Source organism: Protopterus annectens, chromosome 13.part0 (genome assembly GCF_019279795.1).
Source record: "Protopterus annectens isolate FY-2018-M chromosome 13.part0, PAN1.0, whole genome shotgun sequence".
NCBI lineage: Eukaryota > Metazoa > Chordata > Ceratodontiformes > Protopteridae > Protopterus > Protopterus annectens.
The window spans coordinates 1,356,254,338-1,356,281,837 of record NC_056747.1 but is presented as its reverse complement, the minus strand read 5'-3'; the positions used below and the strand labels follow the sequence as shown (position 1 = coordinate 1,356,281,837).

Genomic DNA, 27,500 nt, shown 5'->3' with positions numbered 1-27,500 from the left:
TTGTCTGTAATTTGCCATGTTTCTTTGTCACTGCTCTCTTTTCTGCATGCACATCTTGAGATTTAATGACATTTTGTCTGTAAGTTTCCATGTTTCTTTGTCACTGCTCTCTTTTCTGCATGCACATCTTGAGATTTTATGACATTTTGTCTGTAAGTTTCTATGTTTCTTTGTCACTGCTCTCTTTTCTGCATGCACATCTTGAGATTTTATGACGTTTTGTCTGTAAGTTTCCATGTTTCTTTGTCACTGCTCTCTTTTCTGCATGCACATCTTGAGATTTTATGACGTTTTGTCTGTAAGTTTCCATGTTTCTTTGTCACTGCTCTCTTTTCTGCATGCACATCTTGAGATTTTATGACGTTTTGTCTGTAAGTTTCCATGTTTTTTGTTGCTTTTCTTTTCTTTTTCATGCTCTGGTTTATCTTGTTCTCTCACATCAATGGGCAATCCCATGTGACATAAGGCTTCTTAGCTACTTTTATATCTTAGTGTTCGCACAACCACCAATGCAACAGTCTTGCCTGGTTATTGTGCCTTTCAGCATACAGGCCCTCTGGCATGAGTGTATCACACCCAGCAACAAGATGTGCATCTGTTTCCAGTTCTTTTTACAAAATCTGCACTTGTCTGTTTCTCTCACCTTTTCAATGAATTATGTAATCAAATGTGTACGCAGCCCACTGCCCTGGGCCCCCATTATCAGCCTTTCATCTTTTGGTTTCAGTTCACCACTCCTCAGCCATTCCTGCATCAAATCTTGGTGAACATGAGGTTGTTCAAGGAGATCTCTATACTTCCCGCTATATTTATAACATTTCAGTTTTCTTTCCTTCTCATCTGATCCTTCTCCTTATAATCTTTATTTTTTTTTGGCACATTCAGTTGTTGCCTGATCTTTATCTACTTCTGGTTTGATTTCCATTCCTGCTCAGCACCAATATGCTTCTGCTAAACCTAGCAAGGTTACTAGACTGCTGACAAGCCAGAAGAAAAACACAGAAAACAAAGGAGAAGTGAAAAGAAGAAGGCCTAAGATATGGTTTATGGATGTGGTGAGAGAGGACATGCAGGTGGTTGGTGTGACAGAGCAAGATGCAGAGGACAGGAAGAAATGGAAACAGGTGACTGATGTGGCGACCCCTAACGGGAAAAGCCAAAAGAAGAAGAAGAAGAGGAGAAGAACACATTTTGAAAATCACTTTTCACCTTAAAACTTTCTTTTTCCAAGGGCAACCTTGCACCCTTCACACCCCTTACATTTACATGAACATGGCTGTGGTGAATACGTATTTTAAGAAGAGGGAGGAGCATAGGGTGACGTACAAGAGTGGAGGAAGATGCACTCAGGTGGATTATATCCTATGCAGGAGGGTCAGTCTGAAGGAGATTGGAGACTGTAAAGTGGTTACGGGGAAAGTGTAGTTAGGCAGCATAGATTGGTGGTCTGTAGGATGACGTTGGTCATCAAGAAGAGGAAGAGAAGTGTGAAAGCAGTGCCAAGGATTAAATGGTGGAAGTTAAAAAAGGGTGATTGTGAGGTGGAGTTCAGGGAAGAGTTAAGACAGGCACTGGGAGGCAGTGAAGAGTTACTGAATAGCTGGGTAACTACAGCAGAACTAGTAAGGGAGACTACTAGAAAAGGGCTTGGTGTGACATCTGGGCAGAGGAAGGAGGACAAGGAGACCTGATGGTGGAATGAGGAAGTACAGGAGAGTATACAGAGGAAGAGGCTGGCGAAGAAGAAGTGGGATTGCCAAAGAGATGAAGAAAGTAGACATGAGTATAAGGAGATGAGACGCATGGCAAAGAGAGAGGTGGCAAAGGCTAAGGATAAGGCATATGGAGAGTTGTATGAGAGATTGGACACTAAAGAGGGAGACAAGGACCTGTACTGATTGGCTAGACAGAGGGAAAGAGCTGGGAAAGATGTGCAGCAGATAAGGGTGATAAAGGATAGTGAGGGAAACGTACTCACAAGTGAGGAGAGTGTGTTGAGTAGATGGAAAGAGTACTTTGAATGGCTGATGAATGAAGAGAATGAGAGAGAAAGAAGTTTGGATGATGTGGGGATAGTCAATCAGGAAGTGAAACAGATTAACAAGGAGGAAGTAAGATCAGCTATGAAGAGGATGAAGAATGGAAAGGCTGTTGGCCCAGATGACATACCAGTGGAAGCATGGAGGTGCTTAGGTGAAATGGCAGTGGAATTTTTAACCAGATTGTTTAATGAAATTTTGGAAAGTCAGAGGATGCCTGAGGAGTGGAGAAAAAGTGTTTTGGTACCTATCTTTAAGAATAAGGGTGATGTGCAGAGCTGCAGTAACTACAGAGGGATAAAACTGATAAATCACAGCTTGATGTTATGGGAGAGAGTAGCGGAAGCTAGGTTAAGTAGGGAGGTGATGATTAGTGATCAGCAGTATGGTTTCATGCCAGGAAAGAGCACTACAGATGCAATATTTGCTCTGAGAGTGTTGTTGGAGAAATACAAAGGTCAGAAGGAGTTTCATTGTGTCTTTGTGGACTTAGAGAAAGCATATGACAGGGTGCCTAGAGAGGAGTTGTGGTATTGTATGAGGAAGTCGGGAGTGGCAGAGAAGTATGTAAGAGTGGTACAGGATATGTACGAGGGTAGTGTGACAGTGGTGAGGACTGCAGTGGGAGTGACAGATATGTTTAAGGTGGAGGTGGGATTGCATCAAGGATCAGCTCTGAGCCCTTTCTTATTTGCAGTAGTGATGGACAGGTTGACAGATGAGATCAGACAGGAGGCCCCGTGGACTATGATGTTTGCAGATGACATTGTGATATGTAGTGAGAGTAGGGACCAGGTTGAGGAGACCCTGGAGAGGTGGAGATGTGCTTTAGAAAGGAGAGGAATGAAGGTCAGCAGGGCTAAAACAGAATATATGTGTGTAAATGTGAGGGAGGGTAGAGGAATGGTGAGGATGCAGGGAGTAGAGTTGGTAAAGGTGGATGAGTTTAAGTACTTGGGATTAACAGTTCAGAGTAATGGTGAGTGTGGAAGAGAGGTGAAGAAGAAAGTACAGGATGTGGCAGAGTTAAAGATGTTAAGATATGCACTGGGTATGACTAGGATGGACAGGATAAGGAATCAGTATATTAGAGGGTCAGCTCAGGTTGGACAGTTTGGAGACAAAGCAAGAGAGGCGAGATTGCGTTGGTTTGGACATGTGCTGAGGAGGGATGCTGGGTATATTGGGAAACCGATGCTAAGGATGGAGCTGCCAGGTAAGAGGAAAAGAGGAAGGCCTAAGATAAGGTTATGGATGTGGTGAGAGAGGATATGCAGGCAGTTGGTGTGAAAGAGCATGATACAGAGGACAGGAAGAAATGGAAACAGAAGATCCGCTGTGACGACCCCGAACGGGAACAGCCGAAAGAAGATGATGATATATATATATATATATATATATATATATATATATATATATATATATATATATGTGTGTGTGTGTGTGTGTGTGTGTGTGTATAGTGGATATAAAAAGTGTACACACCCCTGTTAAAATGCCAGGTTTCTGTGATATAAAAAATGAGACCACAATAAATCATTTCAAAACGTTTCCCACCTTTAATGTGATCTATAACCTGTAAAATTCAATTGACAAACAAACAAACAAATCTGTTAGGGGAAAAATAGAAATATAAAAAATAAAAAATGTACAATATGCTGGTTGTATAAGTGTGCACACCCTTAAACTAATACTTTGTTGTGTGTGCGCACCCTTAAACTAATACTTTGTTGTCAGTGCACACCCTTAAACTAATACTTTGTTGAAGCACCTTTTGCTTTAATAACAGCATTCAGTCTTCCTGGGTACACACATCTGCCCTCAATTAAAGAGACACTGATTAACCCCAAATAAAGTACAGCTGTCCTAGTAGGATTTTCCTGACATTTACTCAGTTGCCTGCTACAGCAAAAGCCATGGTTCACAGAGAGTTTACAAAGCATCAAAGGGATCTAATTTTTGAAAGGTATAAGTCAGGAGAAGGCTACAAAAACATTTCCACGGCATTGGATATACCATGGAACACAGTCAAGACAGTCATCAAAAAGTGGAGAAAATATGGGACAACAGTGACGTTGCAAAGAACTGGACGTCCCACCAAAATTGATGAAAAGAAAAGATGAAATCTGGTTAGGGAGGCTGCAAAGAGACCTACAGCAACACTGAAGAAGCTACAGGAATTTCTGGCAAGTACTGGTTGTGTACTACATGTGACAACAATCTCCCGTATTCTCCATATGTCTGGACTATGGGTAGGGTTGCAAGACGGAAGCCTTTTCTTACACAAAAAAACATCCAAGCCCGGCTAAAATTTGCAAAATAATACATCAAGTCTCCCAAAAGCATGTAGGAAAATGTGTTATGGTCTGATGAGATCAAGGTTGAACTTTTTGGCCACAATTCCAAGAGGTACATTTGGCGCAAAAACAACACTTCACATCACCAAAAGAACACCATCCCCATGGTGAAGCATGGCAGTGGCAGTATTATGCTTTGAGGTTGCTTTTCTTCAGCTGGAACTGGGGTTTTAGTCAAGGTGGAGGGAATTATGAACAGTTCCAAATACCGGTCACTTTTGACCCAAAACCTTCAGGCAGCTGCTAGAAAGCTGAAGATAAAGAGGAATTTCACCTTTCAACACGACAATGACCCCAAGCATACATCCAAATCAACAAAAGAATGGCTTCATCAGAGGAAAATAAAAGTTTTGGAAAGGCCCAGCCAGAGTCCAGACTTAAATCCAATAGAAAATCTGTAGGATGACCTGAAGAGGGCTGTGCACAAGAGATGCCCTTGCAACCTAACAGATTTGGAGCGCTTTTGCAAGGAAGAGTGGGTGAATATTGACAAGTGAAGATGTGCCAAGCTTATAGACTCCTACTCAAGAAGACTGAATGCTGTAATTAAATCAAAAGGTGCTTCAATAAAATATTAGTTTAAGAGTGTGCACAAACAACAAAGTATTAGTTTAAGGGTGCGCACACACAACAAAGTATTAGTTTAAGGGTGTGCACACTTATGCAACCAGCATATTGTACGTTTTTTATTTTTTATATTTTTTTCCCCTAACAGATTTGTTTGTTTTTCAATTGAATTGTATAGGTCATAGGTCACATTAAAGGTGGGAAAAGTTTTGAAATGATTTATTGTGGTTGCATTTTTTATATCACAGAAACCTGGCATTTTAACAGGGTTGTGTAAACTTTATATCCACTGTATATGTATATGTGTGTATATGTATATGTATATGTATATATATATATATATATATATATATATATATATATATATATATATATATATATATATATATATATATATATATATATATATATATGTATATATATATATATGTATATATATATATATATATATATATAAAGAGAAAGATATACATATATATATAGATATATATATATAGATATATCAACTCTGAGATTACCATATGTCTAAGAAAGGGAATATTCTGAGAAATGGCATCTCAGACTTAGTATATGTAAGTCCATTCTTCTGACCAGTCAGTCTCCGTATTTTGGGTTAGCTTTAGTGGGTCCCGACATTACAAATGGTTACCCATTTTGGGTCTTATTTACTTTCTGTAGTGTATTTCTTTCATCTATCTTACTATGTCTAGCCATTTGTATTACATCAAGTAGATCTTCCCTTAAAACATTTTCTTCAGATTTGAAAGTGACGTCTTTGCTCTCTATTTCCTGTGAGTAACCTGTAGAAAGTTCCAGAAAATCTTTCTCATAGGATCATAGGAATCTACTAGGGTAACGGCCTCAGGGCCCTTACAAGCCTAGCCAAGTTCAACCTGTGTTCCCAAGGGTGTCTGGTTTAGGCAGATACTAACGTCAGTACCTATTGCCCCTGTCCAAGAGGGACAAAGATGGGGGTTCCAGTGACATATCCTCTGCAGGTGCACCTGGCTTCATCTGCTGTTCCTTCATATGGGAACCCTTTGGCCCATTACACCACAACATTACCTGTGTCAGAGTTGCCAGTGTTTTATGCTCCTTCCCTTGCTATGCAATTTCTACTGGACTTTTGCACTGATCTCCTACAGAAAGCTCCAGAGCATCATTGGGTTGCAAATTTTCTTCAGATGCCTTCAGCTTTATCTGTTACTCCTTAATCTGCAGCCCCATATTTCCAACATGCTGTGACATTGACTGTGTTGGATTATCCACATTAAATCCTTCACTTTGCAGATAAGCCATAACTTCAATTTCTGTTTGTTTAACTTCTACCTTATTAATCCTCTTTTCTGCATTTCCCCCTTTGCTTTCTTATTTTTGTATTATGACATTTTCCATATCTGGGTACTTTTGCCTGTATTTCTCTTCAAACATATCTGGAATTGCTTATTTTATATTGATTCATTTTGCTTTTTTTCTTTGCATAAATATTGCACCATAACAGATTTTCTTTTCTTTCCCATGTCCATGTTTCTTTTTTTTATATGTTTCACAAAATCTCTGAGTTTTGTTCTTTATATTTTTGTACTTTCTGTGTCACCTTTTTTCCAGGCAGGCCGAAATTCCTTCATCAACATAATGTTTTTCATAAAATCTGTTGTATTAATGAATACAAATGTTTACTTCAAGCTTTCTGACAGTTGTCCTTGTGCAGCTATTTTTCTGTCCTCTACCTTTTCCAAATGTCTTCCAGTCCTGGCACTAGTGTGTACACCAGGATTGGGAACGTTTTTATTCTGGTACTTGTGCACCTGGCTGTCTCTATTTTTTGTTACTTACAATTCTACATGGTATTTAAAATACAGTCTATATATGAGGGTCGTCTTGGTGAGACTTTGTGAAGACAGGGTCCAGCACGTGAATGTGCTCGCCAAGACTTGAAACTGAATTAATCTTCAACAACAACAGGCTTCAGTCCTTTTCATGCCAATTTCATGTCTCCATTCAGAAATTAGGAGGTCTCACCAGACCAGGGAGGATCTGGAGTCTCTGTTTAGCATCCAAAAAAAAAAAAAAAAAACAAGGACCAGACCCATGCTGGACCTCTGCAGGCTGAATTCCTATGTGAAACAGACCAAGTTCTGTATGGAGATGGTGCAGTTAATCCTACCTCTTCTGAGGAAGGTTGATTGTGTGTGCTCAATGGACCTGAAGGATGCCTGCTACCACATCAGATAGCAAGGCACTTCAGGAGATTCCTGCACTTCAGGCTGTGACACATTACCAATTTTGGGTCCTGCAATTTGGTCTCACCACTCATCACGGGTATTCACTAAATCCATGGTAGTGGTAGCAGCTTGGCTCACAATGCACAGAATATGTTTTTTCCATATCTGGACATTAATATAAGCATGGCACTTCATGCTCTGTCTGTGTCTGTCTTTAGGTATCACTACCAATCTTGAAAAGTCAGACCTTGAACTTAAGGCCTTGAGTTTATCAGACGCCACCTGGAGACTACCATCCAAATTGCCCGACTACCTGTGTTACAACTGAATTCTGTATGAGTGCAAATCTCTCGAGTTCCAGCTGTCTGAAGACCACCAGTTTCAGCTTCATTTACCAGGTCTTATAACTGACACCAACCTGCATATTCTAATCGCCAGATTCCACATAAGGGTTCTACAGTGAACTTTGCTAGTCTAGTGGTCCTTAACAATTCATCCTTTGAACTTTCCTGTACACCTCACTGAGATATGCCCCATCAAATATCTTGGTGGCTGACTTCAGAGAAGGTTGTATTATGCAGCCCCTTTGTTCAGTCTCATCCTACAGCCACGGTCACTACAAGTGCTTCCCTCCTGGGGTGGAGGGCATCCTCACTGAGATATGCCACATTGAATATCTTAGTGGCTGACCTCAGAGAAGGTCGTATTATACAGGCCCTTTGTTCTGTGTCATCCTATAGCTACGGTCACCATGAGTGCGTCTCTTCTGGGGTGGGGGGCATCCCCACTGAGATATGCCAACATCAAATATCCTGGTGGCTGACCTCAGAGAAGTTTGCATTATGCACCCCCTTTGTTCTGTCTCAACCTACAGCCATGGTCACCATGAGTGCTTCCCTCCTGGGGTGGGGGGCATTTTGAAGGGAAGGCAGTCCAAGAAACCTGGACCTTGTCAGAGGTCCATCTTCCCATCAATGTTTTGGAGACGGGGCAATCTTCCTGGCATTGCACACATTCAGGGACTACTTCCCCAGAGGTGTGATAGCTATCCATACAGACCATATGTCCTTGGTATGATACATAAACAAACAAGGGAGAACTTATTCCTATCCTAAGCCTTGAGAGGCTATGATGGCAATGGGAAATATCCTCTCAGCACTTTCTGAGAGCAATGCATATTCCAAGGAAGTCCAACATGCCTGCTGATAATAGCAGGAGCATTCTAATGCCTCATGAGTGGTACCTGAACCCTTCAGTGGTGGCTTGAATCTTCAGCTCTTGGGGCCTGACTTGCTATTATCCTTCTTCACCCTGTTCAACACCGAATGCAATAGATTTTCTGCCCTAGCTCACTCAAAAGGACACTCAATGAGGGATGCTCTTCTGCATATCGGGCCCCTGGTCTGCTTTGTGCTTATCTCTGACATCACTAATCATTAGGTTTCTGCATAAAGCTGCTGTTGTAGAGCGATGGTGATCCCCACTGCCCCCTTTTGGCTGTAACAAGACTGGCTCCCCTTCCTGTGGCCTCATCTGTAGCATCTTCCTTGGGTCCTAGATATAGTTCTAGATCTGATTTTCTGTCCATCAGGTCAGCCTCACCCTAACATAAAGGCCCTTAGACTGACTACTTTGTTCCTCCAATTGCTATGATGGCCAGAGATCCCAAATTTTCCCAAAGAGTAGTGCATATCCCTTCATCTCGGATGTCTTCCACCAGAAAGGCGCATTTTAACAAGTGGAAGAGAGTCTCACTTTGGGCTGTTTCCAAAGGCCTCAACCTCTTTTCTGCCCCTTTGGAATTTTTATCTGATCTTTTTCATTCTTGATGTAGTTATTCTGCCATCAAGGTCCATTTAGTGGCTGACTTCTGTTTTGCTCAGTGTCATCTTGCCTTAGGTTCACTGAGACTTTCCAAAGCCTTTTTGAAAGGCACCTTTTTACCTAGACCTCCATTGATGGATACAGTTCCACCCTGGGATCATGCTCCTGGGCCACAGACTGTGATGAGGGATCCCTTCAAGCCTTCTGCTGTTACTCATTTTAAATTACTTTCTTGGAAAATGTCTTTTTTTATTACAGAAGGGTGACAGATCTTCATGTCTTGTCTGGTGTGCCTCCCTACCTGGTGTTCCACATAGAAAGAGTTACCTTACAGACCAATCCTTCCTTTCTTCCAATGTAGCCTCAGAATGTAATTTGAATTAATCTGTCCAGCTTCTAGTTTTTTTACCCAATTTCACTAACAAAGGAGAGAACATGCTTCACTGCTTAGATGTCCATAGACAGCTGAGATTTTATTTGAACAGAACTAAATATTTCAGGAAATCTGATGAACTGTATCAAAGTAACCTTGTGCAGGTGGTTGTCCTACTGTATATCCTTTGTTTATTCTTCAAAAGGTATGTCTCTTCCCTCCACACCTAAGTCCTATTCGACGAGGGCAGTTGCTACTTCTATAGCCTTTTGTAACCATGCTACCCTAGATGAGATTTTATGCAGTGGCTACATGGTCTGACTCTCATACCTTTAGTGCACGTTATAAACTTTACATTCAGTCCAGATCTAAGTCTTTCTTTATCTTCACCCTGTTATACAATGTTCCTTCTGATATCACCCAATTTTATGGCTAGTAATTTTGTCCCATAGGTTGAGATAGACACAAAAGACAATGTTGGATACAAAAATTATGTTTTTACCATAATGCTAGATTTGTGTTGTCATCTTCTGTCCATCTAAGCCTCTTCTCCCTGCATCCTTGTCCATATTGTCATTGCTGGTTGTAGCTCCTGGTGCAACCTGCAGGCTGACCTGTGGTCATTCTGGGACCCTCTGCTCTCTTCCTATTTATTCATTTATTGTTGAGGGAATTGCCTCTATATGTCATATCTGATTGTACTAGGGACAACTCGATATGAGGAGAATTTTATATGCAGGGCATTATGGGAGAATAGGAGGAGCTTTGGAGCTGAAGACTTTGTGAAGTTGGCATTGGATCCATTTGGATCTGAAGTACCCATAGGATGAGACAGACAGAAGGCAAAATGGATCTAGCTTTACAGTAAGCACATAATGTTCATTTACTACACACATTGTATCAATAAACACCTCTACCCTTGACACTCTAACTAGCCTAGTTTAAATTGAACAGTCATATTGCACTGTATCCCCGTATGGCTTTACCTGAGACACATAAGTGCAGCTATTTTATTTTATTTATTTATTTAACATTTGTTGACCGGGAAAGTCCGACTAGGTTCCACAGATCCTGTTTTCAGCGGAGGCCCGGGGAGAAATGCTCCAGAAGCATGCTTTAGAATGTGGGAGGTAAACCGGAGTACCCAGAGGAAACCCACGCGAACGCAGGGAGAACATGCAAACTCCACACAGAAGACACCCCAGCCGAGAATCGAACCAGAGAACCTGTTGCTGTGAGGTGACAGCATTAACCGCTGCACCACCGCGCCGCCCTGCCTATTGCTTCTAGGTATCTTATATCTCACTGAATACTTACCTAGCATGGCCTACTTCCTGACAGTGACATATTTTTATATTCTTTGCTGTTTTCCTTCCAGATTTTCTTTACTTTTTTTGATTTGGAATCATGTGTAAGGTAGTTGAGCAGGCAATTTGATTTACTCCTTCTGTCCATTGACAATTGATCCAGTTGGATATTAAGTTCCTGGAATGGAATATTTCTATTTTCCAAAATGATGAGATGACAATCCTTATTTCTTTTTCTGCTGCTCTTTCTCATGAAACCTTTCGCTGTTTCACTCGTTGTCTCTACTTGTCTTTGCTCATCAGATTATATTTGAATTTCCACTAGTGCACAGATATTCAGAATTCCTGATGTTTGCATGTGAACATTTGTTAAATATGGCATCAGCTAATATGTCTCTCAAAAGTATAGACTTTATTGCAATAATCACACTTACACTTGCTATGTCTGTCAATCTGATAATTTCGGGAAACTTTGGGTAATAACTTATACATAGCAGACACTTGAAAATGTATCCACTTAACTGCACAGAAATCTTGGATATATTACAGTTTCTTCATATGGATTGTTGCGCATGGGTGAATACTAGGCTACCTGCTTTGAAGGGCCATTTTAAGTCTAGCCAACAACTCCAGGTCAGAATTAAACCCTATACCTTGTGTCTATGAGGCAAAGACCTTAACCATTATACCGACCCCCCCTCCCCTTGTTGTAGTGCAGAGACAGTATTCCTAGCTGTTATATATCTTGTTCTTCCTCTGTACTTTAAATTTCTCCAATGTGAATAGTATGTCCTCCCAAACATTTTTTTCTTAGTTTATTAGGACTATTAATTACATATTTATTTGTACTGGTTCACATACCTCTCAACTGTAAAGATTTTCGCAGAATGTCCAGATTTTTATCTCATGTTTTTGGTCCGCTTTTCATAAAATTGTGTTTTTTTTTGACAAATTTATGGCAAATCATTACACTGAAGTTAAAAAATAATGATAGACATTTGAGTTTCAGACTTTATACCCTTCAGAAAATGCATGCTAATGCAAAACCTGTTATTCTATCAACTTTCTGAATTTGTAAGAGCAATATTTAAAAAGTGTCCCTGTTTTTGGGCCTTTGTCCCACTTTTATATATCACTTTGTCCAGATTTCTTGCTCTAAGAGGTTGAGAGGTATGCTGGTTCATCAGGATGATTAGCTAAGATGATTACCCCTTTTCAGCTGTGTCCCAAGGACATAAGCTCCAACAAACAAAAATAAAGGTAATTACTCCACAGAAAGTAAAAAATAAAACATAAACAAGTCAGTACAATTGACTTAGTAACATACAAAGCCAGAAGTAGAAGAACAAGCAGTTATATGCAAGACGGCTGTCAATATATACAAGTAATTGCATCCTAAAGCCTAAGCATCAAAAGTATTTTGTGTGGCTTGACACTTGTAAAAAAGATTCACTTTTCTATTTTTGCTATCAGTCATTGCGACTATTTTTATGTTGGCTTTGAATGTTACGTCTTGGACACGCACTCAGTCCCTCCTTTGAAAGGCGTAGGAGACTCAGTATTTGCATACTGCATTTATTTATTTATTTATTTATTTTTGCTCAGGCCAATCTTCTGCTCTAATTTTTTTCAGTTATTGCATTTCTAAGTCAAAGTCAGTGCATGTCTGAAAATCTTAATTTTCCTGTCATTTTAACTGCAACAAACTATAATTTTTCTAACATTTCTTTACTATTCTTTAATAAATGTATTCTACTCGATTTGTCTACTACATTTAGTTCCCTACCTATATGTCACTTTCATGTTGTACTTCTGGAGGTAAAGTAACATCATTTGCAGTCTCAGAGGAATCTTGTACAAAGACTTCATGATTATGTTCTGCAAGGACTCATGTTCTGTTTTCTGGTACCTCTCCTATGACAGGCATCCACAGGGCATCCTCATAAGATATCTAAACCACCTCAACAGACTAATTTCTGCTGGAGCAGCACTGACTGCAAGCAGTTTCCTACCAGAATATGCTCATTTTCTCACTGTCAATTGAGAATGAACCCAGCTACCCTGCTGTAGAACCTCATTTCTGGTACTTGAAAATATGGTGGCATCCTCGTGGTCACAACTTAAAGTCATGACCATATGTGAGGATAGTGGCATGACTAAGCTATCACTCCACCACCATAGTCCAGTAGGTAGCCTACAGTACTGCAGCCATTGCATCTATGTACACATCGGTTCCCTGATCTGCACACATTGGTTCCCTGATCTGCACACATCGGTTCCCTGATCTGCACACATCGGTTCCCTGATCTGTACACATCGGTTCCCTGATCTGCACACATCGGTTCCCTGATCTGTACACATCGGTTCCCTGATCTGTACACATCGGTTCCCTGATCTGCACACGTCAGTTCCCTGATCCCCTGTACCTTCACTTATGACCATGAAGTGCTCCAATGGAGTTCATTGTCTTATCTCACAGAGAGCAATCCACATGGTCTTCTACCATTACTCCTCATCCTCCTAGCTCAGTTGGCCCTACGAAGCACTTGGTTAAAGAAAGAATGGTAAGGAAAATTCCGGAAAGAAGCGCTTGAGCATCCTCTGTGGAAAAAGATTAAAACTTAAAGTTGGTGCACTAGATGCTGTGTTCACCTCTTGGGCATGCACTTGTTGCCAAAACAATATGCCCTTAGTACTTTGTAAGGCATCTCTTCTTATAGCTTATACTTGGTGCGGTATCTTTGCCTGCTGATGATGATTGTAAGATTTGTTTCTCTCTCTGCAGGTGAAAGTCCTTCAGGGTCCACCTGATCAACTGAGTGGCCCACTGTTTCTACAGGCAGTTACTGGGACTGCGGGAATGCAATGATAGATAACTGCATTACATTCAGTGTTTCTCAAGATGGCTCCTGACATGAATCCGAGATTGTGAAAGTGATGACTCCTCTACACTGTAAACTGGTTCCCAGGCATGCAGTGTGGGTCCTGCCTGTAATGAACTTCTGGTTATTGTTCCAGGGGCTACTTTGGGGTTTGCAGTGCTATCCTAATACTGTTGCTGGGAATGCCTGAGGTGGTGTATCCCTGGTGTGGATGGGTGATATTTTACCAGTCATTATGTAGTTTTCTCTTACATGGGCTCATAGTGCATAGACATCCAACCTTTTGGTTCTCTCAGATCAGATGCTGGTACCTTAGATTCCTAGTTTAGACTTTGCTGAGTCTGCTAACATCATTTTGCACTACTGCAGCAAATAACACCAGCTTCTACATTTCTTTGTAAACCCTCCACCTGTAGAAATAAAGTGAAAAAAATTAAACCTGTTCTTCCTCTGGCTTTTCTAAGTATTTAAGGATGTCTTTTTGGCTTATGGGAACCAAATTTATTTTCCATTAGGAGTGGATGTTGATTCCCAAGGTGAGGGTACAATACCATTTCACTCTTTCCTGAGCACATTTCATTTTCTCTAATTTTCAATTGAAGGATCACTTTAACTGGGACTCCAGTTAACTTCTATCCCCAAGAAAATATGAAGTGAAATGATGAACTTTGAGTCTTCTAAATCTCTTGTTGTTCCTCTGGGAATGCCATTGTTTGAAGGCTTGCATAAAACAAAGTCCTACAAATCACGTTTTCAGCTGCTTACAAGAAAAACGACTGACAGATTTTGTAGCGTTCAGGAAGTGGTCATATTCCTGAGGAGGAAATTAGTTTACTGAGCTGACATTAACTTACCTACACCTAAAGGACTTAAAATATATCATTATATATGCCTTCCCAGCTGATAAACAAATCTATAGACAGACTTGCTAATAAACATATATAAATCCTGCTTCCTGATGCATCAGGATTATAAACTGGGGGGAAACCCAGATAGTGCAGCACTGGGAAAACACCTTAAATTAAGAGTGAAGATTTGGGATTAAGGAAAATCTTAGCAAACTAACACATATAGGCACTGAGATTTCCTGCTATATCCTAGAGCATTGTTATAGTACTCTGGATATTAAAAGTCCTAACTCTGTGGTTGTACAATCACTGTGAAAAAAAGACACACTCTGTATAAGTGAATACACACCTAACACTCATATGATCTCATAGCAGAGTCGCTGTATGAAACCCATTCTAGAGCATACGATCTCAGAGAAATGGGATCAGAAAGGAAGCGATCTTTGAGGTTTTGACTCAGTCAATGAGCTTCTGTACTGCAAGGTTATGGATTACCGTATCTACCTGTCAAAATATTTCTAATATGCTATGATATAATAAAAGAAGCATTTTACAGAAGTATTGAAATACACACTAAAATAAAACTCTGTATTTACTTTACAGACATACATAGTAACTGATTCCCCTATAGTAAACAGTGAAAATAAATGACAGGTTTTTTTTTATGGCAGCAACTGGAACATCATTTCTTTTTTTTTCAAAACAGGTTTATTGTTTTAACATACAAGAGAAATATCATAACAATTTTATACAAGTAATTAAAAATAGATATGATTATAACATTCAACAAAACAACTAAAGTATTTACAAAGACGTCTACTACAATCAGATCAATTAATTAAACTAAAATACCATGCTATTGAAATTAGGATTTTTTTAACAAATTTTGTAAATTATCCCATACAATATAATAAGATGTTTTTCTAGTTGTTCTTGACCTAATTGTGTTTATTTCCATATGGCACACTATATTCATAACATTTTTAAATTCATTGAACAAAGGAGGTGTATCTGAAATCCAATTTCTGGTTATTATTTTCCTAGCCACTGCTAGAATACACCATAACAAGGGAAGCTTAACCTTTTTAACACTTTGAGGTACAGGTGTGTTAAATAATATAAGAGATTTAGAAATAATGAAATTATCTGTAAAAGAGCCTGCAAAATTCATTAATTGACTTCCAGTATTCTTTCAATTTTATACAGTCATAAAACATATGAGCCCAGTCAGCATTAATTTCTACATTACATCTCTTACATAGATTATCTTTATTATTTATTTTATTCATCATCAAAGGTGTATAAAAGATCTATGTAAAATTTCCATGTATAAAGTCTCCAGACAATGGAAGACTTAGTTCTATAGGCAGATTCCAATATATATTGTTTATCTTGTTGATTTGGTGGGTCCCCATTAATAGAAGTGAAATAATTCCAGTATGAATCTACACTGTAAAAAGTTTCTTGTCTGATAATTTTATGTATGTATGAAAGTTTACCTTTATCAGAATCTTTATGTTGTAAATTTAATATCAAGTAATCAATCAGTGTTGGACTAGATTCTTTAACTGTTATAGACATTAGATCTATTTTATTAATGAGATGTTGTCTAAAGGTCTGAACCTCTAACCAGCAAGTTTCTCTTAGATCAAATTCCTGTTTTAAGAAATCTAGATTTTTAACTTTATTATCAGATATCAACTGATACCAGTACTTTAGATCATTATCTATAGCTAAATGAGTTCCTTCAGAAGTAGATGACAAAAGCATACCCTGAGTATACATTATAGGGAATATAATAAAATTCCATTCCCTATACTTAGGGTGCATGAATATAAAGTTACGATAGCTAATAATAATATTTAATGGGTAACAAACCATATGTTTAGGTGTAATAGGTGAAGTACAAAATTCTTTTAGTAACCATAACATGGAGTTATTTACAATCATATTTTTATGTGTTAAGGAGATTTTCATGAAGTGCATACTAATTAGCTCCCAATAATCTTTCCATTTTGCGACATATGACTGATCTATTAGGAACATCATTTCTAAAGGTACAAAACTATATAAGATTCTTCACAAAGCTATGACTGGTTGATCACAGACATTTGTTTGAAAGGAGTGTTTTATACAGGCCGCGGGCCCACACATCTCCTCTGCAGGAGTTCTGCCCAGCATACTCTCTGCTTCTTAGTTAGTATTAGAAGTTCACTGTTACTGGGGGGAGGTAAGTAGTTGGCCTTTGCACAAAAAGTCAGGAATGTGCCTTTGTACTTCCCTATAGCAAATGTAGAAATAGACACCATTTCCAAAATGCAAGACTTCTGTGTTTAAGAAATAGCAATTTCATGTGTTGCCTTTTCACAGCAGTACTGTTTAATTCCTCTCTACTACATGGTATGCATTTATTAAAATGCTGCATTAAATCTTAAATCCTTTCCAGCAAAACTGCATGTATTCATATGCAGTTATTGGGCCAAGGAAGTTCCATTAACTTGCAAAGATATTAATAAATGAACGGCCACTAACAACTACACAAATGAAGGAAATTAATTTCCTTCTGACTTTGCTGCTGTTGCTGGAATGGTACTTCAGGGTTCTTCAGAGTGCAAAATACAGCAAATTATTCAAGCTGCATTTGCAGGCTGTGTATTAGAAAGTATAGACACCTAAGAACCTTAATGAATGGAATACATACATAGGACATTACTAAAATATGTATCAGCGTTCAGGTTTTACTCTGGAAACCGCTTTTATACCTAATGCTTTTCATAGTTAAAACATAACGTCATTGTCAGAAGTATCATTCAACTGTGGTTTTGCAGCGGAGGAACATAAAAAATGAGAACTGTGGAGAATGAATTTGCATCTTTTAAAATGCAGTCATCCACTGTAGTTAATGTTTAAATGAGAACTGTGGAGAATGAATTTGCATCTTTTAAAATGCAGTCATCCACTGTAGTTAATGTTTAAAGATTTTGTATTCTGAGCCCATAACATTCCATTTTAATATGGATACATACTGTGTACACTCTATCATTTCTACAAAATACAAACATGCTAGGGAAGTTTACATTTTCTTCCACTTTCTCTTGAAATATAGTCTGTATAAATACTTTGTAAAAGTAGATGTATGCCTTCATATGACAATGAGTTAAAGCTGTTACTATTTGTCTTTTTTTAAGTTATTGGTGCAAAAGTTAATCTATCAGCTCGCCTGATGATGGCCTACCCCGGAATGGTGTCATGTGATCAGGATGTTTATCATTACTCCAAACTACCACCTTATTTTTTTAGTAAACTTGAACCAAAGCCTTTGAAGGGTATAGAAAATCCTGGGCCGATGTATCAGTTTCTGGGGAGGAAGCACCTATGGTAAGTGAAATAATCTTTCTTTTGTTGCCCAAAAATTTGTCATTTCGTAATGCTATAGCACAATCAAAAAACAATTTATAATTGGATTCTTTTTCTTAAGGCATTTTCCAGTTTTTCAGAATTGGAGTTATTTTGACTCTGCATCTGTGTAAGATGAATATCACTTACTGAAAGCATTTGTACATCACAATGTATCACTTAATTGCTTAACATTGCGAGTTATCACATCTTGGTAATAGTGAAGTCATGTTGGAGGAAATGGAACATCCCAGACTTTAAAATGCCAGACCTAATAAGGTTTCAGACAGCAAAAAGTCCTCAATTAGAGCAAGAAACAAACATTTGACTTGAACCTGTGATTTTCATACAGTGGACATAGAAAGTGTTATCATCCTTATGCAAGACGGAAACCTTGGTACGTCAGGGTATTCACTGTATTCCGAGACACACAGATTTCAAACTAGTCTATAACAATGTTCGAGGTGTCAGCACTCAGAACACTTTACTCATGCAGCGAGTATTGATATTTATTCTTTGACATTTGAGTTGCATTTTAATGTTTTGCATTACCACTGTTTGCAGTCTCAGGATTTGCATTTTTGTCAAGCAGCCCTAGGAGCTATGCCACTAAAGCATTTGACACTTATGTATCTGTTTTGGCTTACTGACACTTAATATCCCACAGTCCACTTTCTTGTCCATACTGTCCCACGGCCATGTTTGGATTGCTGTATCCAGACTAGCGAATGAAAAGGTTTTTTGCAGGGTGCTGCACCTCTGGTGTGGGCATTAACCTGCACACCTCTTCATTTTTTAAATATACTACCTCTAAAGTTGCACACATTTAGAGCAAAGTTATAGTGAGAATTGCATTTCTCTGAGTTGGTGCAACCTCAGAGATAATATATTTTAGAAACATGGTGGGGGAACAAAGCTTGATTACTGGAAGGTGTGAGGGAACACAGCCACCTACTAAACACAGCTTTAATGGTTCAGACAGCTGCCTGGTACCCACAGTGCTATAGCAGGAGTCGTGTTGCCAGTGCATGGTACATGTGGTGTGGGGAGCTAGACAGCAGGTAAGAACAGACCCACAAAGACTCTTTAAGAGAGATTCTCAACTTCTTGTCATATTTTGCTGTTATGCCACTGAACAAAAATGTCAAATTATTATGGAGAGATAGTTATTTTTTACCTCCTGTAATTACTCAAGGTACTTTTATATTTCTCCAGAGACACTGTTAATACTTAAATCAACGTTCCATTTGTTATTTTGCAGGTTTGACACTTAATGCTTTATTCTTATCTTACCCTGAGAAGTAATCTTGTAAGTAATCAAACTGTATGAATTTTTTCACCTGTCTGAACTTTTTTCTTGAGTACTAAAATTACCTTAACTGAACCTCTGTTGGTCTTAAGGATTTGATGTTCTAGTTGTTGTTTAAAACTGTCAGGCTTAGCTTGCAAATTATTCTTTCTACTTAGTTTCTGATGGTCATGTTTTCTCAAAAGAATTCTCTGTACCTCAAGAATTATGCATTATCCAAACCTCATGTTACAAATCCAGGAAATATTTGCATATCTGATGAGATAGGTGGCAGTATCTGAATTTCTGTAAAAAAAAAAAAAAAAACATAAACACTAAAAGCCAAGAAATCAACCCAGGACTACAAATTCCTCATTCAGAATGAATATTTTGGGCACTGACCCTGTAATAAAAGAATATACCATACACTAGATCCCATACAAAACAAGAGGGGCCTAAATTTTCCAAATCCTTTCTTGTGATAGCTTATTAAATGGGTTAACAGCATGATGACAGTTGTGAGGCAGGATAAACTCAGGATTTGGATAGATGCACAGGATCTAATTTCATGCGTACAAGGGGCGATACCTTTACAAACTGCTACACAAGTATTCACTGCTATGCCTTTTTTCAGAGCTGCATACATATCAAGGATTTATCAGATAAAATTGGATGAGGCAAGCTCTAAGCTATACAAATGTAGCAACCTTGGGTAAATACAGATTCCTTTGTCCACCTTTTGGGATTTTTGTCAGCACCAAAGATTTTTCGATATACTGTATTTGATACGATTGAGAGACTGGAGAGTCTGTGAAGATTATTGATGGCATTCGTGTCTGATATACAGTAAACAACAGCATGGCAGTTGATAAAGTGAACTGTTGGACAAACTAAGACAACACAGTTAGAAACAAAACAAGTCAGTGTCAGACTAGGTTAGCTACTGACTGCTGATGGCTTATAGGCAGATGTTGACAAAGTGTGTGCTATAGAAAACCCTCAAATTCCTCCTGCTAAAACCTCATTAATGCAATTCTTGGGGATAGTCCAACATAACTGTAGCATTGTGAGGTGCCCATACAGCTTAGGTGTTAGAACTGGTCTTGTAAAGGAGGAGTTGTGAATTCAAATCACATTAAAGCATGCATTTGTCTTTCAAGCCCTTGGTCAGAGAACTTTCACAGGTGATATTTTTGTCTGGCTGTTAGTACAGACAATTAAAGCTTAGAGTTATTACTAAACCAAAGGGGTCAATTCTGGCAGACATCATTTACCTGCTCTGTGACTGTGATACAAGTACCAGCCAAGTCCTGTTTGAGATGGTGGCAAGCAAGAATCCTCAGTCTCCAAGAGTGGCTGAGGGTTAAACACAAAAACCTTAGGATCCACTTACCTAGAGAGGAAAATAGTTCCTGTGGTAAACCTTGTCGTTGGGAGACACTTCTGGGGAAGTACCTCATGTACTGCTATGTGCCACCAGTACTGGGAGGTGCCTCCTGTACTCGTAGGGTGCCTCTTGTAATCGTAAGTACCTCCTGTACTGGTAGCTGCCTCCCATAGTGGTAGGCATCTCCTGTACTGGTAGCTGCCTCCTGTAGTGGTGGGTGCCTCCTGTCATGGTAGGTATCTTCTCTAGTGGTGGGTGCCTCCTGCAGTGGTAGGTGTCTCCTGTAGTGGTGATTGCCTCCTGCAGTGGTAGGTGTCTCCTGTAGAGGTAGGTTCTCCTGTACTGGTAGGTGCTTCCTGTAGTGGTAGGTATCTCCTGTAATGGTAGGTATCGCTTGTACTGGTAGGTGCCTCCTGTACTGATAGGTACCATCTGTACTTGTAGGTGCATCCTGTGGTGGTAAGTTCTCCTGTAGTGGTAGGTTCTCCTGTAGTGGTAGGTCCCTCCTGTAGTGTTAGATATATCCTGTACTGGTAGGTGCCTCCTGTAGTGCTAGGTTCTCCTGTAGTGGTAGGTCCCTCCTGTAGTGTTAGGTATCTCCTGTAGTGGTAGGTGCCTCCTGTACTGGTAGGTATCCCCTATACCGGTAGGTGCCTTCTGTATTGGTAAGGTACCTCCTGTAGTGGTAACTGCCTCCTATAGTGGTATGTGCCTCTTGTACTGGTAGGTGGCTGCTGTAGTGGCGGATGCCTCCTGTAGTGGTCGGTATCTCCTGCAGTGGTAGGTGCCTCCTGTAGTGGTAGGTATCTCCCATAGTGGAAAGTGCCTCCTGTGCTGGTAGATGACTGTTGTAGTGGTAGGTATCTTCTGTAGTGGTAGGTGCCTCCTTTAGGGGTAGTTTCCTCCTGTACTGGTAGGTGCCTCCTGTAATGGTTAAGTGCCTCCTGTTGTGGGTGGGTATCTCCCGTAGTGGTAGGTGCCTCCTGTACTGGTAGGTGACTGCTATAGTGGTGGGTGCCTCCTGTACTGGTAGGTACCTACTGTAGTGGTAGGTATCTCCTGTAGTGGTAGGTGCCTCCTGTACTGGTAGATGACTGTTGTAGTGGTAGGTATCTTCTGTAATGGTAGGTGCCTCCTTTAGGGGTAGTTCCCTCCTGTACTGGTAGGCGCCTCCTGTAGTGGTAAGTGCCTCCTGTTGTGGGTGGGTACCTCCTGTAGTGATAGGTGCCTCTTGCAGTGGTAGGTACCTCCTGTACTTGTAGGTACTACTTGTAGTGGTAGGTATCTCCCGTAGTGGTAGGTATCTCCTGTACTGGTAGGTCCTGTAGTGGTAGTTGTCTCCTGTAGTGATAGGTGTCTCCTGTACTGGTGGATGCCTCTTGTAATGGTAGGGATCTCCTGTACTGGTAAGGGTCTCCTGTAGTGGTAGGTGTCTCCTGTAGTGATAGGTGCCTCCTGTAGTGATAGGTGTCTCCTGTAGTGGTGGATGCCTCTTGTAGTGGTAGGTGCCTCCTGTAATGATAGATGCCTCCTGTAGTGGTAGGTGTCTCCTGCAGTGATAGGTGCTTCCTGTAGTGATAGGTGTCTCCTGTAGTGGTGGATGCCTCTTGTAATGATAGGTGCCTCCTGTACTGGTAGTTGCCTCCTATAGTGGTTGGTGTCTCCTGTAATGATAGGTGCCTCCTGTACTGGTAGGTGCCTTCAACAGTGGTAGGTACCGCCTATAGTAGTAGCTGCCTCCTGTAGTGGTAGGTGCCTCTTATAGTGCTAGCTGCCTCCTGTAGTGGCAGGTATCTCCTGTACTGGTAGGTGCATCCTGTAGTGGTAGGTATCTCTTGTACTGGTGGGTGCATCCTGTACTGGTAGGTGCCTCCTGTAGTGGTAGGTGCCTTCTTTAGTGGTAGGTGTCTCCTGTACTGGTAGGTGCTTTCTGTAGTGGTAGCTGCCTCCTGTAGTGGCAGGTATCTCCTGTACTGGTAGGTGCATCCTGTACTGGTAGGTGACTCCTGTAGTGGTAGCTGCTTCCTATACTGGTAGGTGCCTTCTGTAGGGGTAGTTACCTCCTGTTGTGGTAGGTGCCTTACTTACTGGTAGCTGTCTGCAGTAGTGATAGGTGCCTCCTGTATGGGTAGGTGCTTCCTGTAGTGATAGGCATTTCCTGTACTGGTAGGTGCTTCCTGTAGAGGTTGGTATTGCCTGTACTGGTAGGTGCCTCCTGTAGTGGTAGGCACCTGCTGTAGTGGTAGGTACTTCCTGTACTGATAGGTGCTTGTTTTAGTGGTGGGTATCTCTTGTACTGGTAGGTGCATCCTATACTGGTAGGTGCCTCCTGTGGTGGGAGGAACCTCCTGTAGTGGTAGTTGCCTCCTGTAGAGGTAGGTACCTCCTGTAGAGGTAAGTGCATCCTGTACTGGTAGTTACCTCCTGTACTGATAGGTGCCTCCTGTACTGATAGAGGCCTCCTGTAGAAGTAGGTACTCCTGTAATGGTAGGTGCATCCTGTACAGGTAGGTGCCTCCTGTAGTGGTGGGTATCTCCTAGGTAGGTAGGTACTAGGCTATCTTCCCAAAGGCATTTATAAGCCTAGCCAGAATGTGTTGGCTTTCGCCGCCCCCTTAGATTAGTTTCCTGTGCCTCTGTCCAGCAGAGCCACTGAAGTGATCCCCGAGGTAAACTTTCTGTTTCCCATCCACTCGTCAAGATTTCTTTTGAAGAGTGTTAGCGAGGAGCTCTGCCTAATGTAGATTGGGATCTTGTTCCAAAGCATGGGAAGTCTCTGGGACAGGAATCTATCCCTCCAGCATGTCCTATTTATTGTTGTGGAGAGGTTTAGATCCTTGGAGCATGTGGCTCGAGGGGATAAGGTTTTCTTTAGGTGGAGCATGTCCATCAATTCTGGGTTGGACATGGCCTTGTATGTCAGGCAGAGTAGGTGGTATGCAACCGAGTACAGCTGTAATTTCTTCAGTTTAGCTGCATAGAGCATCTGTTTGAGGCCAGTGATCCTCTTGGTGAGGTACTTCTGTGGTCTTTCCAGCTGTTGCAGGTGTCTTGTAAGGTACATCCCAAATGAGGCGTTGTATTCTATGATGGGTCTGATGAGTGATGAGTAGAGGGGTACAATGACCTCTTTTGATCTGGATGCGAACCCTTTTGTGATTAGGTGGTCCACGTAGAAGGATTTTCTAACCACGTTGGCAATGTGATTATCAAAGTTGAGATTACTATCTACTTGTGTCCCCAGATCCCTTATTACATCTTCCGTATTTAGGGGACTACCACCTATGTGGTAGTTTGTGGGTACTTTGTTTTTTCCAAAGGGGATGACTATGCACTTTTTGGCATTTAGCTTGAGGCCATGATTTTGACACCAGGTATCCGTCTCAGTGAGACCCTTTTGGAGGATGTCTGTGTCAGCCAGAGAGTCAATTATAGCCCCTAGTTTGCAGTTGTCTGCAAACTTGGTCAGCCATAGTCCTCCTGTGCTTGTCTGTACCTCTGAGAAGTATATGCCGAACAGGAGGGGTCCTAGGACTGAGCCCTGGGGAACTCCACTTGTAACCGATTTAGAGTCGGACCTAGCTCCCGCAACTCTCACCATGTGGGTTCTGTCCGTGAGCCAGTTGGCAACCCATCTTGTGACATAGGGGTTTATGTTCAGGCTGGTGAGCTTGTCTATAATACATACCAGAATGGGGAATGGTGTTGAAGGCCTTTGCGAGGTCTAGGTAGGCTGTGTCTACCACCTTTCCCTCATCTATAGCCTTGGTAACTGTCTCAAAGAAGTCCACCAGGTCCAGGAGGCATGATCTGCCCTTAACAAAGCAGAACTGGGTAGGGTCCAGTGTTTGGAGGTTCCCAATGTCTCTGTTAATGAGTTCCATGATGATGCGCTCCATAGCCTTGCAGACCAAGCTAGTCAGGCTTATAGGGCGATAGTTCCCAGGGTCTGTTGTGGCTCCACCTTTGTGGAGTGGAATAACCGCTGCTGTGTGCCACTCTATGGGTACGTAGCCTGTGGAGAGGCTGAGTTTGAACAGTGTGTTTAGGTGAGGGGTTAGTTCGTCTTTGAGCTTGTGTAGGACACAGCCTGGGACACTGTCCGGTCCCATTGATGCTGTGTTTTTGGTTTTGGAGAGGGCTGTTTTAACCTGAGTGTCTGTGATTTCAGGGACTCCACATTCTTCTGGTATGGTTATGGGACATCTTGGGGGTGAGAGGGGGGTGAAGTTTGCTCTGAACCTGTCTGCCAGGATGTTGGCAATATCGGTCGGTTCAGTGTATGTTGTGCCATTCTGCACTAACTCAGAGCAGATCTGAGCATTGCCACTTAAATTCTTGACATAGCTAAAGAATGCCTTGTGGTTATCTTTGGAGTCCTTGGCAATTTTTCTTTCAAAGCTCGCCTTGGATGATTTTATGAGGGATCATAGTTTCCTGCTGATACTGATCAGGGATGTCTTCCCTTCTTGGGATTTTACTCTTTTCTGTACTAGTTTCCTCCTTCTGTTGTATAGCGTGTTTATGACAGGAGTCCACCAGATTGGTTTCCTTTTGTTGGAGGAGTGAGTCTTGGTTTTGCTTGGGATGGCATGATCCATGCATTCTTGTAGGTGCCCGTAGAATGCATTAGTAAAGATTTTTGCAGCTTGGACCGCGTTATCCTTCAGCATGGGGGCTTTGAAACTTTCCACCTCGGTCATAAGTAACGTGAAGCTTGCTTTTGAAAAGTTTTTCCCGGTGGTTTTCTTGTCCTGGGGTGGGGGTGGAATGTGGATATCCAAAGTGATTTGTTTATGGTCAGATCTAACCAGCGAGGGGTTGACCTCCGGTGTGGATCACCGGTCACCCATGTTGGTGATGACCAGGTCTAATATGTTGTCACCTCTGGTGGGAGTGTTGATCAGTTGAACCAGGGCATTTAAGTTTACAAATTCTAGTAAATGTTGGGCAAGGGAGTTAGTACTTGAGTAGTTCTCCCAGTTAATGCTTGGATAATTGAAATCACCCAATATTAGGGTGTTTGGTAGGACCTTTACGTTTCCCAGTGTTTCCAGGAACATGGAATGGGGGTCCTGGGACATGATGGTAGATCTGTAGCAAGCTACAATTTGAATTGCAGTTTTGCCCATTGTTAGTTGTACGTGGATGATCTCTGAAGCATCGTGCTGTGCCACTAACCTGGAGGTGTGGGTATCCTTGATGAATATGGATACGCCCCCACCTTTTGTATTTTGGTTTGGGTTCTGTGGCCAAAATGTATGGTATGAGTTGTAGCCTGGTAGTGCTGGGGTGCTCTCTGGAGCCTTAAACCAGGTTTCTGTTACTGCACATATATCGATTTTCTCCATACTGAGGAGTGCCTCGAGTGCATGCATTTTGAGGTTCAGACTTCTGGCATTGAGTAGCACTACCCTCAGTTTTTTGTTACTTGTGCTATTTACAGCGGTAGGTTTGTCTTTTGAGCCTTGCCTAAAAAAGGCACTATGGGGGTGGCAAGAGCCTTGGCCAGTATTTGAAAGTCTAAGGGTGACAAGTGCAAGCCGTCTCTAGCGAAGCAGCGTGGCTTGTCGAGCATGTCACCCCAGGTGGACAGACGCTGGATCCCCTTTGAATGACACCAGAAACTTAGCCAATTGTTGAAATTGAGAATTTTTTCTTTATACCGTGGTACCATTCTTGGTGAGGGCAGGATGCTACTCAGGGTCAGGGTCATACCAGCCTGGGCTACGTGATCAGAGAGCTCTTCCATGTCTCTTTTCATGTAGTCCAGAGAGGTACGGGTCAGGTCATTCACACCAACATGGACAATGACAGAGTCATATTTGTACTTGTTCTGTAGTGACCTGAGTGCATGTGTTATGTGGTGAATCCTGGTGCCCGACAGGCAGCTAACAGTAACCTTCTCCTTATTCAGCCTAGTGAGTGGAACGTCAGTGTGCCTGATTATAGAGTCACCTATTACTAGTATGTTGTGTATGTTATTTTGCCTTAAGGGCTGTGATTGCATGGCACACACTGGTTTTGTGAAGTATGTATTTCATGGTTTGTGTTAGGGGGGTGGACGTTGCTTGGATGTTTGCTTTGGAGGTCTCTGTTGGTTTTGCAGATTTTTATTTAGAGCCTCCAAGTATGTTTTCATGTATTTATGTGTGTTTTTTCCCAGTGCTGCTTTAATGGGTTTATGTGAGACTGGTGGTGTGATACAAGTATTTCCCTTCTCCACTTGAATGTTTGATCCAGTCTTGGGTTGAGAGAGCTTAGCCTCCAGTTTGGCTGTATAATTGCATCTCTCGCATGTATTAGTGTTTGGTGGTAGGAGGAGGGGGGTTGTCTGTGTACGAGGCAGTTGTAACATTGCCTCAAAATGCTCAGATTCACCAGTTGGACTGGAGAGTACACCTGAAACTGCCCTTTGGACATGCCTGGATAGGTACAGTGAACTGTTTTACTGGATAGCTGGTAAGGTCGAATAGAGAGCCTTGTCCTGCTGTACAGTACAGGAGGGTCTAGTGCTACGGTTTATAAGTGCTTGCTATAAGTTTTGAGTAAGTGCCAGGCTAAGAAATGAGTGGCTTGAGTGCTTAAGTTGAAAGTTTGTCTAGCTCTAAGGGAAAAATTGAAGAGGACACTTTGTGGAGCCGGGAATCGTTTTACGCTAGCTAACCTGCACTGTCCGGTGCGCAAAACTGGGCAAATACGGTATTTATAGCAGGGAAATGAAAGAGAGAGAAATTAGCCCAAAATGACCAATAAACTATTAATTTCTGGGCTGAAACTACTCCTCCAAGGACAGACAGGATGCTCAAAGCTCCCCTCTCTCATAGGTAAACAGAGAACTTCCTTCTATCCAAGTAAGGTATGGCAAATGCAGAGATTTGTAACACAGCCCTGAATTCAGCACTAAACTGAAAACTGGACTATACTAGCTTAGAAAGGCTGGAAACAAGTATATATATATATATTTGTTTTTTTTTTAGAAAATAAAGCAGATACATTCAAAAAAC

The 27,500-nt window shown here is 41.1% G+C and overlaps 1 protein-coding gene across 1 annotated transcript in view; it reads left to right on the top strand.

Annotated features, from left to right (window-relative positions):
• ADCY10 (adenylate cyclase 10) overlaps positions 1–27,500 on the top strand; it is a 376,739-nt gene that overhangs the window by 162,904 nt on the left and 186,335 nt on the right. The window contains exon 11 of the mRNA XM_044054989.1: positions 17,611–17,800. Coding sequence (XP_043910924.1) covers positions 17,611–17,800 — 190 coding nt within the window. The remainder of the gene's footprint in view (positions 1–17,610; positions 17,801–27,500) is intronic.